General features: G+C 34.5%; 1 protein-coding gene across 1 annotated transcript in view; it reads right to left on the bottom strand.

Annotated features, from left to right (window-relative positions):
- Window positions 1–17789, bottom strand: part of VPS13B (vacuolar protein sorting 13 homolog B) — a 915321-nt gene that overhangs the window by 754245 nt on the left and 143287 nt on the right. The window contains exon 16 of the mRNA XM_032760928.2: window positions 9590–9714. Coding sequence (XP_032616819.1) covers window positions 9590–9714 — 125 coding nt within the window. The remainder of the gene's footprint in view (window positions 1–9589; window positions 9715–17789) is intronic.

The following is a 17789-nucleotide window of genomic DNA, read 5'->3' as shown; positions in this document are numbered from 1 at the left end:
TCTCCTCAATAATTTTCTTAATGGTGCCTAGGAAACTCAACTGCTGACTAAGATGAGTTTCTTGGTAGCTGAAAGTACTTCTCCTGTTCTCTTGAAATTTTTCAAGCCAAACCTCTTTCTAAAATTGTCAAACCATCATTTACTGGCATTAAATTCTTCACCTTTAGATCCTTCATCTTCTTTTTGCTTTAAGTTGTCACATAACGATTTCACTTTTTCTCAAATCATATTAGAGTCTCTAGTATTCCTTTCTTACAGCAATCCTGCACCCACATAAAAGCTGCATTTTCAATACAAAATAAAAAGGTATTTCACAAAAAGTGAAAAGTGTTTGTGCTAGCCGGCAAAACTGAAGCAATGGTTTCACAGATTTCCTTTTATTTTTTATTTTTTTTACAATAGTCCTTATGCTGAATTTATCTTTCTTGAAAGGGCAGGCAACTCAAGCTGCAGAATTCAATCTATAGTACAAAGCAACTCAACTTTGTCTTATAGCATCATGGCTTTTTTCTGCCTCTTGGAGCCACTTCCAGAATCACTCTGTGTGGACCCTGTGGTGTTATTCAAGGTTTACAGGGCTGGGCGCAGTGGCTCACGCCTGTAATCCCAGCACTTTGGGAGGCCAAGGTGGGCAGATCACTTGAGGCCAGGAGTTCAAGACCAGCCTAGCCAACAAGGTGAAACCTCATCCCTACTAAAAATACAAAAATTAGCTGGGTGTGGTGGCACACGCACCTGTAATCCCAGCTACTCGGGAGGTTGAGGAACGAGAATCACTTCAGCCCAGGAGGCAGAGGCTACAGTGAGCCAAGATCATGCCACTGTATTCCAGCCTGGGCAACAGACTGAGACTTCGTCTCAAAAAAAAAAAAAAAAAAAGTTTATAGTATTTTACAGTATTGCACTAAGCCCAATGACAAATATGTGAGAACTGTGACAGATCACTTTCTATTGCAATACACAGTCATACTGTAGAGAGGAGATGCTCAGGGACTGCTCACATGGAGATGCTTACCATCACACAGCATTTTAAGCAGATACAACACAAAAGCTCACCACAGTAGCAACAAAAGGTGGCTACGAAATTATTATAGTAGTACACCATGTAGTACTACAGTTAACTTTATGCAGTTGTGATTTAATACTGTATCTTTATGTTTGTTTACATTTCTGTCAGCTCTGAATGGTGCCATGTGTGGTCCCTAAGCATTTGTGTGCATAAGTTTTAACAAATTTTACCTTTTTGGTTTTGGGGTTTGAAACAGACAGGGTCTCGCTCTGTCACTCAGGCTGGAGAGCACTGGCATGATCATGGCTCACTGCAGCCTCAATCTCCCGAGTGCAAGTGATGCTCCCACCTCAGCCTCCTAAATAGCTGAGACTATAGGCACATGCCACCATGCCTGGTTACCTTTTTATTTTTCTAGAAATGGGGTCTGGAACTTTTGGGCTCAAGGAATCCTCCCACCTTGGCCTCCCAAAGTGCTGGAATTAGAGGCATGAGCCACCATTCCTGGCCAAATTTTAACTTTTTATAATAAATTTTTGTATATTGCATGGTAGTAAATAATAAAATATACTAAAATCCACATAAATTGCATGCATTCATAACATACCTAACTTTTTCTTCATTATTTTGATATTTCTAGGCTAAACGGTTCATCTGCAAATTTTCAAATCGTTACAAATCTCAAAAAAATTTTCCAATATAGTTATTGAAAGAAATATAACCCACACAGTTCAAGCCCATGTTGTTCAAGCTGTACATGTTAAAATACCTGATGAGAAATCAAGCTTTTAGAAAAGCTTGCATTAAGTCCTGAATCATCAAATGCACCCTACAACATCATCCAACAATAACTAAAGAATGTTTTCAGAGCTGGTAAATAAAAAATATATTTAATTTATCCAATGGGTTTTTTTCATTTATCTGCAGGAATCTATATTTCAATTCCTATCGCTGTTTGCTCTACTCCTAATTCGATGGTTTTCAGTTCAAACATGAATCATTAAGAAAATGTAAAAATGCTGCATTCACTGAAACATAAAAAATAATAAATAGAAAAATGTTAAGTAATCAAAAAGTGTTATGCTATCAAGAACTATTTAAACACCTCCTTTCAAGGCTTAGTACAGCAAAAAGAACGATTTTATGATTCAATTTTAAAAGACAATCTACATGGAGCAATTTTTCTCTCCTTAAAATTCCCTTAATTAAGAGAATGTTTATTCTCTATTGCCATGAGGGGAAATAACTTGCCTATTTTGTTTATTGATGCATCTCCAGCCAGAACCCTGCAATGTGGTTCCACACAGTGGAAGAAAATACTTGCAGATCATATATCTGATAAGGGATTAATTTACACAACACATAAAGAACTTCTACAACTCAAGGAAAAAAACTAACTAAAAATGAGCAAAGGACTTGAATAGATAGGACATGAAAAGATGGTCAACATTCCTAATCATTAGGAAAATGCAAATTAAAACCACAATGAGATATCACCTCATATTTGTTACTATAGCTATTACAAAAAAACAGAAAATAGTTAAGTGTTGATGAAAATATGGAGAAACTGGAACCTTTTTGCATCACTATTGCAGGTGTAAAGTGGTGTGAAAATCAGTATGGCAGCTCTCAAAAACATAGAATTACCATATGATAAGCAATTCCACTTCTAGGTATATACTCAAAATAACTGAAAGCAGAGACTCAAACAGATATTTGTACATGCATGTTCACAGAAGCATCATTCACAATAGCTAAAAGGTGAGAGGTATTTGTCAATGGATAAATGGATAAACAAAATGTGGCATATACATAAAATGAATACATAAAATTCAGTCTTACAAATGAATGAATAAGGAAGGAAATTCTGCTACATGCTGCAACATGGATTAATCTTGAAAACATTATGCTAAGTGAAATAAGCCAGACACAAATGACAAACATTGAATGATTCCATTTAAGTGAGGTACCTAGAATAGTCAAATTTATAGAGACAGAAAGTTGAATGGTGGCACTATTGCACAACAATGTGAATGTACTTAATGCTACTGAATTTTACATTTAAAAATAGTTATTTTGAAATAGTAATAGCAATTGTTTTAAGCAAAATGGTACAGTTGATCGAGCCTTGAATCAAGAAGGAGAGGATCAAATTGATGCACTGATATTAATTAACTGTGTGGTCTTAGGCAAGAAATTTGACCTCTCTGGGACTCAGTTTTCCCATCTTTAAATGAGAAGATTGTAACAGATGTTAATGTTTCTTTTTTGTTCAAAACATTCCATAAAGCACATCTTAGATGCCAGAACCAAAGCTGAAAAATCAGTCTAACGCCTATCAGGTGGAGATAAGAGAATTAACATCCCATTTAAGGCTTAGTTGTTTTAAGGCATTTAGTTAAAGGGAATGTTAATCACAAAACCAGACTGATGAACACAGTTTTGGAAGGAAGATCTATCTCCAGGTTCATTAAAAACACCCAAGTATAGCTTCTTGAGGCCTCAAACTGTGGTATTATTGAGAACAGGGCAGTTGAATAAACATTTTAAGCCCTGGAAGGTTACTTACTCTGTTGATAATAAGTATTACTGGCAATTTTTTTAGACTTGAAGTTCCCAGTATCCATTAAAACTAAAAGAATCTACCCTGGTGTCATTCTGAGCTGGGGCAAATGATGCCTTCAGTTTCACTTCCACAGAGGCAAAAGAACCAATATCTGCCTCACCTGCCCTTCACACACCACATCAATACCACCAACCAACCAGCACCAAGTCCTGTAACTTCTAATTAACACTGAACTCAAAGATTTCACAGACGCATTTTTCACCTACAAATGATCTGTTCAATAACTTCACTAGTTAAAATCAACAATTGCACTGTGCTAAGTAAAAAATGGGAACTTAGAAGTCCCTCAATCTTAAAAAGAAATATGTGTTTTTACACATTTCTCTGAGAATGAAAATGCCTCATGATATACATAAGTAATAATTACATCAGAGAAGAAACATTATTCTTAGGCAGAAATCCAAGTATAAACTTCTCATAAAAGCAAACTTTGATTAAATAAAAGAAAGAAATTTAGAGCTGCCCAATAATGGTTGGCCAAGAAAGTAGCTAACATCCTTGAATAAAATGTTCAAGGAGTAGACAGATGGCTATAAACCAAAAGTATGTCATAAAGACTCAGTAATTGGGATAATGTCTAAGATTCCACCTAATGCTAATATCCACAATTTTAAGATCAGAATTACAATAATATCTACATACTATTAACTAATACTAGCAGAGTTCAGATTTATTAGCTAGCCTGTTGCTCCATGGAAATTTTCTTTAACTATAGGCAAGAAGCATACTGGGCCTTCAAAACTGATTAACAGAAGATTATATATGTCCCCTTCACTCCTTCAAGTAATAAAACAATTAAAGATGTTCAAATCAGACAATCCTCCATGAAAATCTTGTGAGGCCAGTGTTTGACTTTGGACAACTTATTTAACCTCTCTGAAAATCAGAAAGAATTTGTAAGACAGAATATCATCTTGTCTCACAGGACTGTCATGAACTTTAACTAGGTACCTAGGACTGTATAAAACAATATAGTATGCTCTTTCAGATTATATCCATTCCTCAATAGCCTGCTTAAAAATTACCCCTCCATGTTTTCCACAACTTTCTAAGCCAATATACTATTTCTATACTCCAGACTTCCAAAATATGTTGCATATATTTCTCTACAAATAAAATTACACATTTGAACCCTCAATTATAGGACAAAGTGAATTTCAGATAATATTTTAGTTAGACTTTAACAAACATGAACAGGAAGAAATGGGACTAATGAATATTTGATTAACTGGTTTAACTATTTTTAAGTGTTCATATTAAAACACGTAGATATCATTGCTCATGGACAAGTCTAAGGTAGAGTAACTCTCCAAATTCTTCGCCCACTGTATGCAGTGATAGATACATGGATATCTGTCCCATCCATTAATGTCCAATTCTTTCTTTTTCTTATTATTATACTTTAGGTTTTAGGGTACATGTGCACAATGTGCAGGTTTGTTACATATGTATCCATGTGCCGTGTTGGTTTGCTGCACCCATTAATTTGTCATTTAGCATTAGGTATATCTCCTAATGCTGTCCCTCCCCACTTCCCCCAACCCACAACAGACCCCGGAGTGTGATGTTCCCCTTCCTGTGTCCATGAGTTCTCATTGTTCAATTCCCACCTATGAGTGAGAACATGCGGTGTTTGGTTTTTTGTCCTTGCAATAGTTTACTGAGAATGATGGTTTCCAGTTTCATCCATATCCCTACAAAGGACATGAACTCATCATGTTTTATGGCTGCATAGTATTCCATGGTGTATATGTGCCACATTTTCTTAATCCAGTCTATCGTTGTTGGACATTTGGGTTGGTTCCAAGTCTTTGCTATTGTGAATAGTGCTGCAACAAACATATGTGTGCATGTGTCTTTATAGCAGCATGATTCATAGTCCTTTGGGTATATACCCAGTAATGGGATGGCTGGGTCAAATGGTATTTCTAGTTATAGATCCCTGAGGAATCACCACACTGACTTCCACAATGGTTGAACTAGTTTACAGTCCCACCAACAGTGTAAAAGTGTTCCTATTTCTCCACATCCTCTCCAGCACCTGTTGTTTCCTGACTTTTTAATGATCACCATTCTAACTGGTGTGAGATGATATCTCACTGTGGTTTTGATTTGCATTTCTCTGATAGCCAGTGATGACGAGCATTTTTTCACGTGTTTTTTGGCTGTATAAATGTCTTCTTTTGAGAAGTGTCTGTTCATGTCCTTTGCCCACTTTTTGATGGGGTGGTTTGTTTTTTTCTTGTAAATTTGTTTGAGTTCATTGTAGATTCTGGATATTAGCCCTTTGTCAGATGAGTAGGTTGCAAAAATTTTCTCCCATTCTGTAGGTTCCCTGTTCACTCTGATGGTAGTTTCTTTTGCTGTGCAGAAGCTCTTTAGTTTAATTAGATCCCATTTGTCAATTTTGGCTTTTGTTGCCATTGCTTTTGGTGTTTTAGACATGAAGTCCTTGCCCATGTCTATGTCCTGAATGGTATTGCTTAGGTTTTCTTCTAGGGTTTTTATGGTTTTAGGTCTAACATGTAAGTCTTTAATCCATCTTGAATTAATTTTTGTATAAGGTGTAAGGAAGGGATCCAGTTTCAGCTTTCTACATATGGCTAGCCAGTTTTCCCAGCACCATTTATTAAATAGGGAATCCTTTCCCCATTGCTTTTGTCAGGTTTGTCAAAGGTCAGATAGTTGTAGATATGTGGCATTATTTCTGAGGCCTCTGTTCTGTTCCATTGATCTATGTCTCTGTTGTGGTACCAGTACCATGCTATTTTGGTTACTATAGCCTTGTAGTATAGTTTGAAGTCAGGTAGCGTGATGCCTCCAGCTTTGTTCTTTTGGCTTAGGATTGACTTGGTGATGCGGGCTCTTTTTTGGTTCCATATGAACTTTAAAGTAGTTTTTTCTAATTCTGTGAAGAAAGTCATTGGTAGCTTGATGGGGATGGCATTGAATCTATAAATTACCTTGGGCAGTATGGCCATTTTCACGATATTGATTCTTCCAACCCATGAGCATGGAATGTTCTTCCATTTGTTTGTATCCTCTTTTATTTCATTGAGCAGTGGTTTGTAGTTCTCCTTGAAGAGGTCCTTCACATCCCTTGTAAGTTGGATTCCTAGGTATTTTATTCTCTTTGAAGCAATTGTGAATGGGAGTTCCCTCATGATTTGGCTCTCTGTTTGTCTGTGATTGGTGTACAAGAATGTTTGTGATTTTTGTACATTGATTTTGTATCCTGAGACTTTGCTGAAGTTGCTAATCAGCTTAACGAGATTTTGGGCTGAGACAATGGGGTTTTCTAGATATATAATCATGTAATCTGCAAACAGGGACAATTTGACTACCTCTTTTCCTAATTGAATACCCTTTATTTCCTTCTCCTGCCTGATTGCCCTGGCCAGAACTTCCAGCACTATGTTGAATAGGAGTGGTGAGAGAGGGCATCCCCGTCTTGTGCCAGTTTTCAAAGGGAATGCTTCCAGTTTTTGCCCATTCAGTATGATATTAGCTGTAGGTCTGTCATAGATAGCTATTATTATTTCGAGATACGTCCCATCAATACCTAATTTATTAAGAGTTTTTAGCATGAAGGGTTGTTGAATTTTGTCAAAGGCCTTTTCTGCATCTATTGAGATAATCATGTGGTTTTTGTCTTTGGTTCTGTTTATATGCTGGATTACATTTATTGGTTTGCATATGTTGAACCAGCCTTGCATCCCAGGGATGAAGCCCACTTGATCATGGTGGATAAGCTTTTTGATGTGCTGCTGGATTCGGTTTGCCAGTATTTTACTGAGGATTTTTGCATCAATGTTCATCAAGGAGAGTGGTCTGAAATTCTCTTTTTGGGTTGTGTCTCTGCCAGGCTTTGGTATCAGGACGATGCTGGCCTCATAAAATGTGTTAGGGAGGATTCCCTCTTTTTCTATTGATTGGAAAAGTTTCAGAAGGAATGGTACCAGTTCTTCCTGTACCTCTGGTAGAATTCGGCTGTGAATCCATCAGGTCCTGGACTCTTTTTGGTTGGTAAGCTATTGATTATTGCCACAATTTCAGAGCCTGTTATTAGTCTATTCAGAGATTCAACTTCTTCCTGGTTTAGTCTTGGGAGGGTGTATTTGTCGAGGAATTGTCCGATTCTAACAGGACCTCATCTCATCAGCTATCTCTGACGTCCCAGGGAAACTGTCTGCTTTCTTTAAACTTACAGGTCATACTGCTTAAGCAGTATTTTATTGAATTTAAACTGCACTGAAACCAACCAATATCTCAATTTATTAAGTTTTGTCTTTATTTTCAAGTTAGAGTTACTAAAGTCTTTTTTACATTTATTAAGAAAATTTCAAGAAACTATTTCAAATCAATATACTTCTATAAAGCATAGCAAAAATATCACTGAAATAACATAGAAGTAGTCTTAACTACAAAAAAGCAAAACACATCCAAAAAATATTGGCATTCTGTGATCTCATGCTTTCAGTATTTAATTGGAATATTATTTCTAGATGTCTGCAGGCATATGTTAAGTAACATTTGACAGTATTCATAATACCTTCTTTGTATCCTTCAAATAAGCCTTACTTATTTCAATATTGATTTTATATAAAGGCTATAATCATTTTGAAAAATGTGGACTTTTTTAAAGAAATTAAGAATTTTCTATAGTAAATTGCACTGTTTGCAATAAAACTATTTTAGTCCTAGAAATGACAAATTAATCAGCACATAACGGAGAAAATAGTTTTCACAAATACCTATTAAAATTGATATCACCATATCAACTGTGACATATCCCAGTTTATTTCTTAATAGATCAGAATATAAAACTTGACTCAAATGCAACATACCATGTATGCTAATAAAAAGCTAAATCTATCTCTATACAACATAATAAATGACATGTGAGAGGTATGGAGGAGTAAGGACAAAATGAAATTTATCACTAGAAATTAAGAATAATAATTTAATAGTGGTTTCATTTTTTAGAGGAATTAGTACTAACACTTAACTACAACTTTTAAAAAATTTTTCTGTATCAGCAGGCAAAGTTTCTTGAAAATATGAGCATTTATTTTATAATTTCATTTTAAAAGTTATATATTATTAAAGAAACAAATTTTTAGCAACTGAAGTATTTTAGATAAGAAATTAATGCTAATTTTCTAAAGGTTATGTCATTTTTAGTAAAAAGCTAATAGAAAAACTATCCTGCAAAAATAAGCTTACTAATTAGAATGAGAATGCAAAAGACATACTCTAAATCACATTTTAAATTGGAAAAATGGTTCACTAAAAATTAATTTCATATATTTAAACATTATTTTATATATTTAAACAATATATTAAAAGCATTCCTTTAAACTAAAAATTTATAACTGGTAACTACTGGCTTTCTTTCTGTAAATCTCTCCGAATTTAAGGAAATGTGACCTCCAAATATAGCACTGAATTCAGAATGAAAATGGTGAGGGCTACAATCAATTTCTTACAAAATATAGCTACTAGACATGTAAATACATTCTAACTCTACATAATGGGTATACTTTTGTCAGTGGGTATGAATATAAATGAAATTATTATTTAATAGATAAATACTTTGGTCTTGAATATTAATTTATAACTTTTTAAAATCTTTATACCCTCTCTTGAAAAAAAAGGTACTTGCTCTTACAGTTCCTATTATAATCTCAAGTTGTATTTTACATACATCCAACATGAATAAACAGTTATTACCCTAATAACAGTTATTGCTATCACAAAAGACACTAGGAACTAACAGATTTCAGACACTTAAAAAAGACTTTTAGTATCTCAGTAAAAGTACAAGTTTAGATATTTTTTTCTAAAGTTTTGTACAAAACTAGCATGGGTATAAGACAGATACATTTGGGGTTTTTTTTCCTTCCTAATAAATGGAAATTAACATAAATCACATGTTAACATGTAAGACTTACCAGCATGTGGGGAGTTTCAGAAGTTTGCCATAAAGAGCAGTGCTGAAAGAGGGAATAATTGGTACGGGTAAGTAGTAAGATCCACTGCAATCCAAAGACGTCAGTCCTGCCTGGAAACCAAATATCTAAAACAAAAAGAAAAGATGCAAGTGTTCACACAGACAGAGTTTTAATAAGCACAGGATGAAATACGTCAGTTTCAATTTGCTTTACAACAGCTGCACACTAAATATGTTCCAAAGTCTTTTTCCACTTCCCAAACGATCAACATTTTCTTCTATACAATTTGACACTAGGTCAAAATTAAGAAATTTAAATATACAGTATTTATTTCACATCCCTGAAAGATCACTGCTCTTTTGACAAATTTTTTTAAGTTTCACATTTCTTTTTTTTTTTTTTTTGATACGGAGTCTCTCGCTCTTTCACCCAGGCTGGAGTGCAGTGACGCGATCTGGGCTCACTGCAGGCTCCGCCCCCCGGGGTTCATGCCATTCTCCTGCCTCAGCCTCCCGCGTAGCTGGGACTACAGGCGCCCGCCACCTCGCCCGGCTAATTTTTTGTATTTTTAGTGGAGACGGGGTTTCACCGTGTTAGCCAGAATGGTCTCGATCTCCTGACCTCGTGATCCGTCCACCTCGGCCTCCCAAAGTGCTGGGATTACAGGCGTGAGCCACCGCGCCCGGCCTCACATTTTATTTCTATACATACTCCTCATGTAATATTTTATTATATGCTAAAATATACATTTTTCCATAAATATAAACCGCTGACTGCATTTTCTACACTGTAAACTACAAATTTTATAAATTAATGTTAATATTTTATGACTAAAATAACATTAACTACAAGAAAAACTGTTTAAAAATATATTTTGTCTTCAACTTGTATAATGTACATACAAAAAGGATATCGAAAAATATCCTAAAATGTTATTTCTTTCCATTTTCTTTTGTGAAAATAATTGTGGGACTGAGGTTTTAAACCCCAGGAAATTAGGTACATGGCATAAATTACTCTTCATATGTACAAGCATGTTTATGCTTAAAGCAAACAGATCATACTACAAAATTTTATAAGCAATCCCTGAAATTCCTGGATACTATATTTGTCATAATAGAAAGAAACAACATAACATCAAATGTTACATGAAATACTGCAGAGAACTGATGATATTTCTGCTTCAATTATTTCTAAAACAACAAAAGATAAACACCTCAGAGTGGAAATACACACATGGATACAAAACAAACAGTTACTGTTTTCCAGTAAATGTAAAAGTAGCTTAATCTCAACATTTATCTTTAGTTACTATTTTTTATCTCCTGGGTTTATAAAGCACTGACTTCCATATCTCTAGAATTAATATCAACTGTGAAGTTCTATAATAAAATATGTTTAAAATTTCTTCATAACTGATTTTCAAAATACTATTTAATGAGCATAAAATAATTATCAATTTCTTTAAAAGTATTAAGCTACTTCCAAATAGTTTCACAAAGCTATTATACTCCTAACATTCATCAAATTGACAATGTCAAATTATTTCTTATACACTCAGTTTTGAGTGAACAAAACAATGTTTTAGAAATAAAACATTTTTTAAAATTACATTTTCAAGGAAAACTGCATTTCAAAGAACCTACTTATGTAATTACTATCAAGGAAAATAAAAGTGATGCACCCATAAGTACCTATAACCTGCTATTAACCAATAGACAAGAAGTACAGAATTGAGAAAAAGATATGTTTCTAATACTGAAATGATTACTTAAAATCATAACTTAAAATTAAGATATTTCACATTCATTCTTTTTGAAGACCTGTTCTGAGCAACACTGTATGCAAAGTACTGTGCTGGTTTCTGTACAATTTCAGGATTTCTTATTTCCTCATAAAGGCCAAATATTCAAAGGATTCTAGAATTTACAGTTATTAATATAACAATACAAAACACATTTTTAAAACAATATCCAACTACCAAATATGTTGAGTGATGAATAAAGATAATATTTTATCACATCATATTACCTATGCTCAACTAAGAACTCTCTCAAAGCCGCTGTCGAATTTTCCATTAAATGCCCCAACAGTATAATCACAGACACTATCTACCAACTGTACTCAGAAGGAAATTGGGTGTAGAGGAGATCCTCTGTTGGTTGTCTGCAGAATTGCAAAGGGCTTTGGGGAAACTGCATACTATTCTGTCATTTTTTTAAAAGCCTTTATTATATTTTTGTGTTGCCTAGAGATGCTTCTAAGAAAACATTCAGCCAGGTGAAAATTACAATAAAAGAGGACCTACTGGACAAAGAAGTTACCTTCTAAATATTGCCAAATTATTATGAGTCATATTTTGCTTCCTCTATTATCCACCAAATCAAAAAGAACTACTTAAAAATAAATTTTTTAACTCTCTCTTTTAAATTACAGCAATCAGATACATAGATTTATAAAACCTATATAAGCTAATAATTTGTCAACATCCCTTGACCAAGACTATAAATACTTAATCTGGAAAAAGCACAACCAGCAGTGTAAACTGAAGTTGCTTTCATGAAGGATAGTTCACATATTAAAAAACTGGTTTGGTAAATGTTGCAAACTAATAATCTGGAGCAATAAAAATGTATGAAACAGTAAGTATAACTACCAGTAGAAATTTTAGCTAAAGGAAATTGTAAAGTTGAATAAGAGGACTTACACATCTCATTAAATAAAAAGTTAAACATGTACTGCCACCTGTTTTTAAAAATCCGTATTAGTAAATAATAAAAATAAATACATCATCAAGATTTTAACATTTTACAACAAATGTTCTTGAATTAACATCTCAAATAGAAGAAACTGTAATGGATTTAGAAACATTATACGGCAACTTACTTCTGTAAGATTTTGCCAAAAATTATCATAAATTAGAATTTGCTATTTGAAAAAGACAAAAGTATAAAAAGCACATGCTAACTGTAAATGACAATAAAAACTTCATAATTATGATATACAATAAATAGTTTTTGTTATTGCCATTATAAAACAAATGGTATAATAGTATAATCAGCATCGTAAAGATTTGTCCCTTCACTAAAGGAACAAATAAGCATTTCTTTCATTTCAAAAGTTGTTATGTATGCAATAATACACTGAAACACATAAAAACTGAAGAAAGAATAATAATAACTAGGATTGTACAGCATAATAATGAACACCTTGTGAGAAAAACTCTTCAGGGGAAAAGAATGAAATCAAAATCAACCAAAGAATTTTAGAGCTCAAACTGCTTAGAGATTATTTAACTCAATCATCTCATTTTACATGCGGGAAAAATGAAGTCCAAAAGGATTAGGGACATCTTTGAAATTATATATTGATGTAACAAGGATATGATGCTTCATTTGATATAGCTCATCTATTAACTCAAAATTTCACCCGACCTTCCTTCCTCCATTTCCTCCTTCACCTAAAAAGGAACGGCTGATTCTCTATTTATTCTTAAAAAAAAATAAACAATCTTTCTCACAATGGTTTATTGCTGGGCACTGCATTCTTTTCTACTGGTCTATATGTCTGTGTTTACACCAGTACCACACTGTTTTGATTACTATAGCTCCGTAGTAGCTTCTGGAATCAGTAAGAGTGAGTCCTTCAGCTTTGTTCTTTTTCAAGATCGTTTTGGATATTTGGGGTCCTTTGAGAGTCCATATGAATTTTAGGATGAGTTTTTCTACTTCTGCAAAAAAACATTGGAATTGTAATAGAGTTTGCACTGAATGTGTAGAAAGGATAGCATGGACAATATTAAGTTTTCCAATTCAAGAAGATGAGATGTGTTTCCATTTATGTATATCTTCGTTTCTTTCAGCTATGTTTTGTGGTTCTTATTGCAAAAGTCTTTCACTTCTTGGTTAAGTTAATTCCTAAACAATAAACCTCTATGGAAACAGAACAAAAACCAACTACAGCCTACAGACCAAATCTCACACACTGCTTGTTCTGGGATAGCCTACAAGCAAAGAATAATTTTTACACATAAACATTTATAATCAACATGGTGGGGACAATAAGCTGAAATCCCAATTAGGCAAAATGTTGTCCCTCCAAAAGGAATTCCATTCTTCTTCATTAATAAAACTGTATTACGCGGCCAGACATGGTGGCTTATGCCTGTAATTCCAGCACTTTGGGAGGCAGAGGCAGAGGCGGGCGGATCTCGAGCTCAGGATTTCAAGAACAGCCTGGCCAACATAGTGAAGTCCCGTCTCTACTAAAAATACAAAAAATTAGCCGGGAGTGATGGCACGCGCCTGTAATCCCAGCTACTCGGGAGGTGGAGCTTGCAGTGAGCCAAGATGGTGCCACTGCACTCCAGCCAAGGCAACAGTGCAAAACTAGATCTCAAAAAAAATAAATAAATAAATAAAAGAAAAATAAAACTGTGTATTACCCAAAAACTGTACTCAATTATTACATTTTGAATATTGTAAACTCAACATTTGTAAAATTTGTTCTCTCTCGTTATTTAAGTTCCTACATAATATCCTCAATTTTGCCACTTGGTCCACAAAGTCTAAAATACATACTGAGCCTGTAGGCAAAATTTTGCTGACCCCTGCTGGAGGGTATACACTGAAAATTAGAACAAATGGGTGGTATGGTAGATGTGCTTTCAAATGTATTACATGTTGCTACTTCCAAAATAAATATGCCAATTTATGTAACCGTAAAATGTGTATGAAAACATTAGTTCCTCCAAATCCCTTGGGATTTTCTTGAGGTAAAAAATTAACAGATCCAAAGAATCCAAAGGGTTTTCATCCTACTCTTTGTTCTGTCTGAAGTATGTATTGTAGCTGATCCTTATGAATAAGGCCTTAAAGTTATATACTATTCTACAAATTACACAATGCAGTCGCATTACCAAATTTTCTACATATGTTTCAAATATCAGATGCCTTGAAACTCTTAGCTACTCAATACCATACATATTCAAAGGATGGGTTTGCCAGATACATAAAGAGGACTTGGTAAGCCATAAGAAAGTGTCACCTCTCAGGGAGAGGAGGTTGAAGAGATGTTAGGCAAAGCACACAAAATTTCAATTAGATAGGAGAAATAAATTTAAAAGATCTATTGTACAACATGAAGACTATAGTAAATAACAATGTATTCTATTAAAAAATCAATGACAGCAGATTTAAATGGTTCTCACCACAAAAATGATAGTATGTGACATAATATGTGTTAGCTAAATTGAGCTATTTCAAAATGTATACATATTTCAAAACATGTTATAAACAATAAATATATACAATTTTGTCAATTACAAATAAAAGGAATCTTTCACTGCATATTTTCCATACAGATCCATGCCAATTCTCCCAATTGGTAAATTTTATTACATGAAGTGGGAATTATGAATCATTTCATCATATAGCCAATACAGCCAAGGTTAAGTATATAAAATTAAAACTCAAGCATTTGTTTAAGTACTTAATTGAAAATTATATATGGACTAAAATGCCAAACACGAATCCTCTGCTGTACTACCATAACATGATAAAGCTAAAACTTTAAAAACTTCCTCAAAGGCTACAGAAATCAACCCAAGTAATATGAACTGCTATAAACTTTATAGCAAACTGGTAAATGGAGTCACATCACAATAGCCATATAAAAAAAAACTCTCTACCACATCCTGAAAGTATTCAAATATCCTATGTCACAGTAGAAGTATGAAAATGAAATGAAATATTCAAGACAAGATTCAAGGCTTTATTTTCGAAAGTATTTAGTATTCTTGGCCGGGCACAGTGGCTTACACCTGTAATCCCAGCACTTTGGGAGGTCGAGGTGGGAGGATCAATTTGAGGCCAAGAGTTCGAGACCAGCCTGGTCAACATGGTGAGACCCTGTCTCTACTAAAAATACAAAAATTAGCTGGGTGTGGTGGTGCACACCTGTAATCCTAGCTACTCGGGAGGCTGAGGCAGGAGAATCACTTGAACCTGGGAAGTGGAGATTGCAGTGAGCCTAGATTGTGCCCTACACTCCAGCCTGGGTGACAAGAGTGAGAATCTGTCTCAAAAAAAAAAAAAAAAAAAAAAAGGATTTAGTACTCTTAACACCAGTGAATGGTTTTCCTACGCATATTATGCTATTCCCACTCTGCCTAACACTTTACTTCCTGAGACATTAAACGTATCCATTATGACGTATCCATTTGGCCTCAAACAGGCCAAAATATAAAAGAAAACTAGACAGCATGTGTAGCAAAGGCCCTTTTTCCAAAATATAACTATATCGGTAGTACACTGTAAATAATTTTTACATTATACTGGAAATGTGAGTTTTAACATATTGACAGGTAGAAATCGTGAAGAACTATTCCAGTGAATTTTATGTCAGTATGGATGGTGACTATATTGATGACCAATGGTTTTGGTGAACATCCTTCTTGAGTATAGAGACTCACTTTATTTATCTATAAGCCGAATGTCAATGTTTTATGTTGACTGCATGTTAACTGATATTTGCATATATTGGGTTAAATAAAATATATTATTGACATGAAAAAACAAAGCAAATATTCTTAACACTGTAATCTGATATTAAAGTTGTACCAATATTTTTTTAAATTGTACACTTCTATGTATTAATAGTGACAATAAATAAAAAAGCTTAAGTATAAAGCATTGAATCTGAAATTTACAAAGTATAAAGCATTGTAAAGTATAAAGTACATTTATAATCTTTATATCTAGGTTTTAAAAATATTTCTGCTACTCTCCATATAACATAAAACATTACGGCAGATCACTAAAATAATGGCCCCAATGAGTCACACTTCCCTGTGTCCACACCCTTTTGCAAAGTGATCTGTTGTTTTTCCACCAAAAGAGCCCTCCCTGAGAAAAAGGCTTTACAAAAACAACCAAGAAAACATGTTCTTCTAGTCTGCATGGTTTGAAAACAGTCAAATGTTAACATCTTACATTTATATACACCTGCAGGTGATCTAAAACTGGTATCGTGAAATTGGTTTATTTTTGCATTACAGATATACAAACACTTAAAAACTTTATAACTTCAAATAAACTAATTAGGCCAAGAGCCTATTTGTGGAGTCCTCTAATCTTTTGATACATTACATGAAAATTAGTGCTTTTTTAGTACCTTTTTTTTTGAGACAGGGTCTCACTCTGTTGCCTAAGCTGCAGTGCAGTGGCACCATCACAGCTCACTGCAACCTTGACCTCCTGGGCTCAAGCAAATCTCTCACCTCAGCCTCCCAGGTAGCTAGCACTATAGGCATGCAACCACAATGCCTGGCTAATTTTTGCATTTTTTGTAGAGATGAGGTTTCACCACTTTGCTCAGGGGGGTCTCAACCTCTTGGGCTCAAGTGATCCACTCACCATAGACTCTCAAAGCGCTGAGATTACAGGCGTTAGCCACCATACCCAGCTAGTACTGATTCTTAAATTCAACTTTTTATAGTTTTCTTTTGTTCATAAAACAGAAGTTGATTGTGTACGTGCTATTTCTATTTAAACCATACATCTCTGCTTGCTTAGCTAAAACATGTATTGTTCAATATTTGAGGTTATTGTTTGTATATACCTGCATTGGATGTATTACTTATTTTTAAAAAAATGAAAGAGCTGGGGAAAGCTACCAATAATTCACTTTACATAACCAGATGGACATACCCAAGAGATACTGCAAGTACCACATCACCACAATACAACAAATATCACAATATTTTTTGGTTTCCCATTACATATAATAAAAGTCATGTATACACTTATACTGTAGTCTATTAAGTGTGCAATAACATTATGTTAAAAAAAACTTATATACCTTAAATAAAAAGCACTTTATTGGCTGGGCACAGTGGTTCACACCTGTAATCATAGCACTTTGGGAAGCAAGGTAGGCAGATAGCTTGAGCTCAGGAATTCGAGACCAGTCTGGGCAATGTGGCAAAACCCCGTCTTACCAAAAATACAAAAAATTAGCTGAGCATGGGCATGTGCACCTGTGGTCCCAGTACTTGGGAGACTGAGATGGGAGAATCGCTTGAGCCCAGGAGGTGGAGGTTGCAGTGAGCCAAGATCGTGCCACTGCACTACAGCCTGGGTGACAGAGTAAGACCCTGCCCTCACCCCTTACAAAAAGTACTTTATTGCTAAAAAATGCT

Source organism: Hylobates moloch, unplaced genomic scaffold (assembly GCF_009828535.3).
Source record: "Hylobates moloch isolate HMO894 unplaced genomic scaffold, HMol_V3 SCAFFOLD_9, whole genome shotgun sequence".
Taxonomy (NCBI): domain Eukaryota; kingdom Metazoa; phylum Chordata; class Mammalia; order Primates; family Hylobatidae; genus Hylobates; species Hylobates moloch.
The sequence above is the reverse complement of the archived record's forward strand: the minus strand, read 5'-3'. Positions and strand labels throughout refer to the sequence as shown.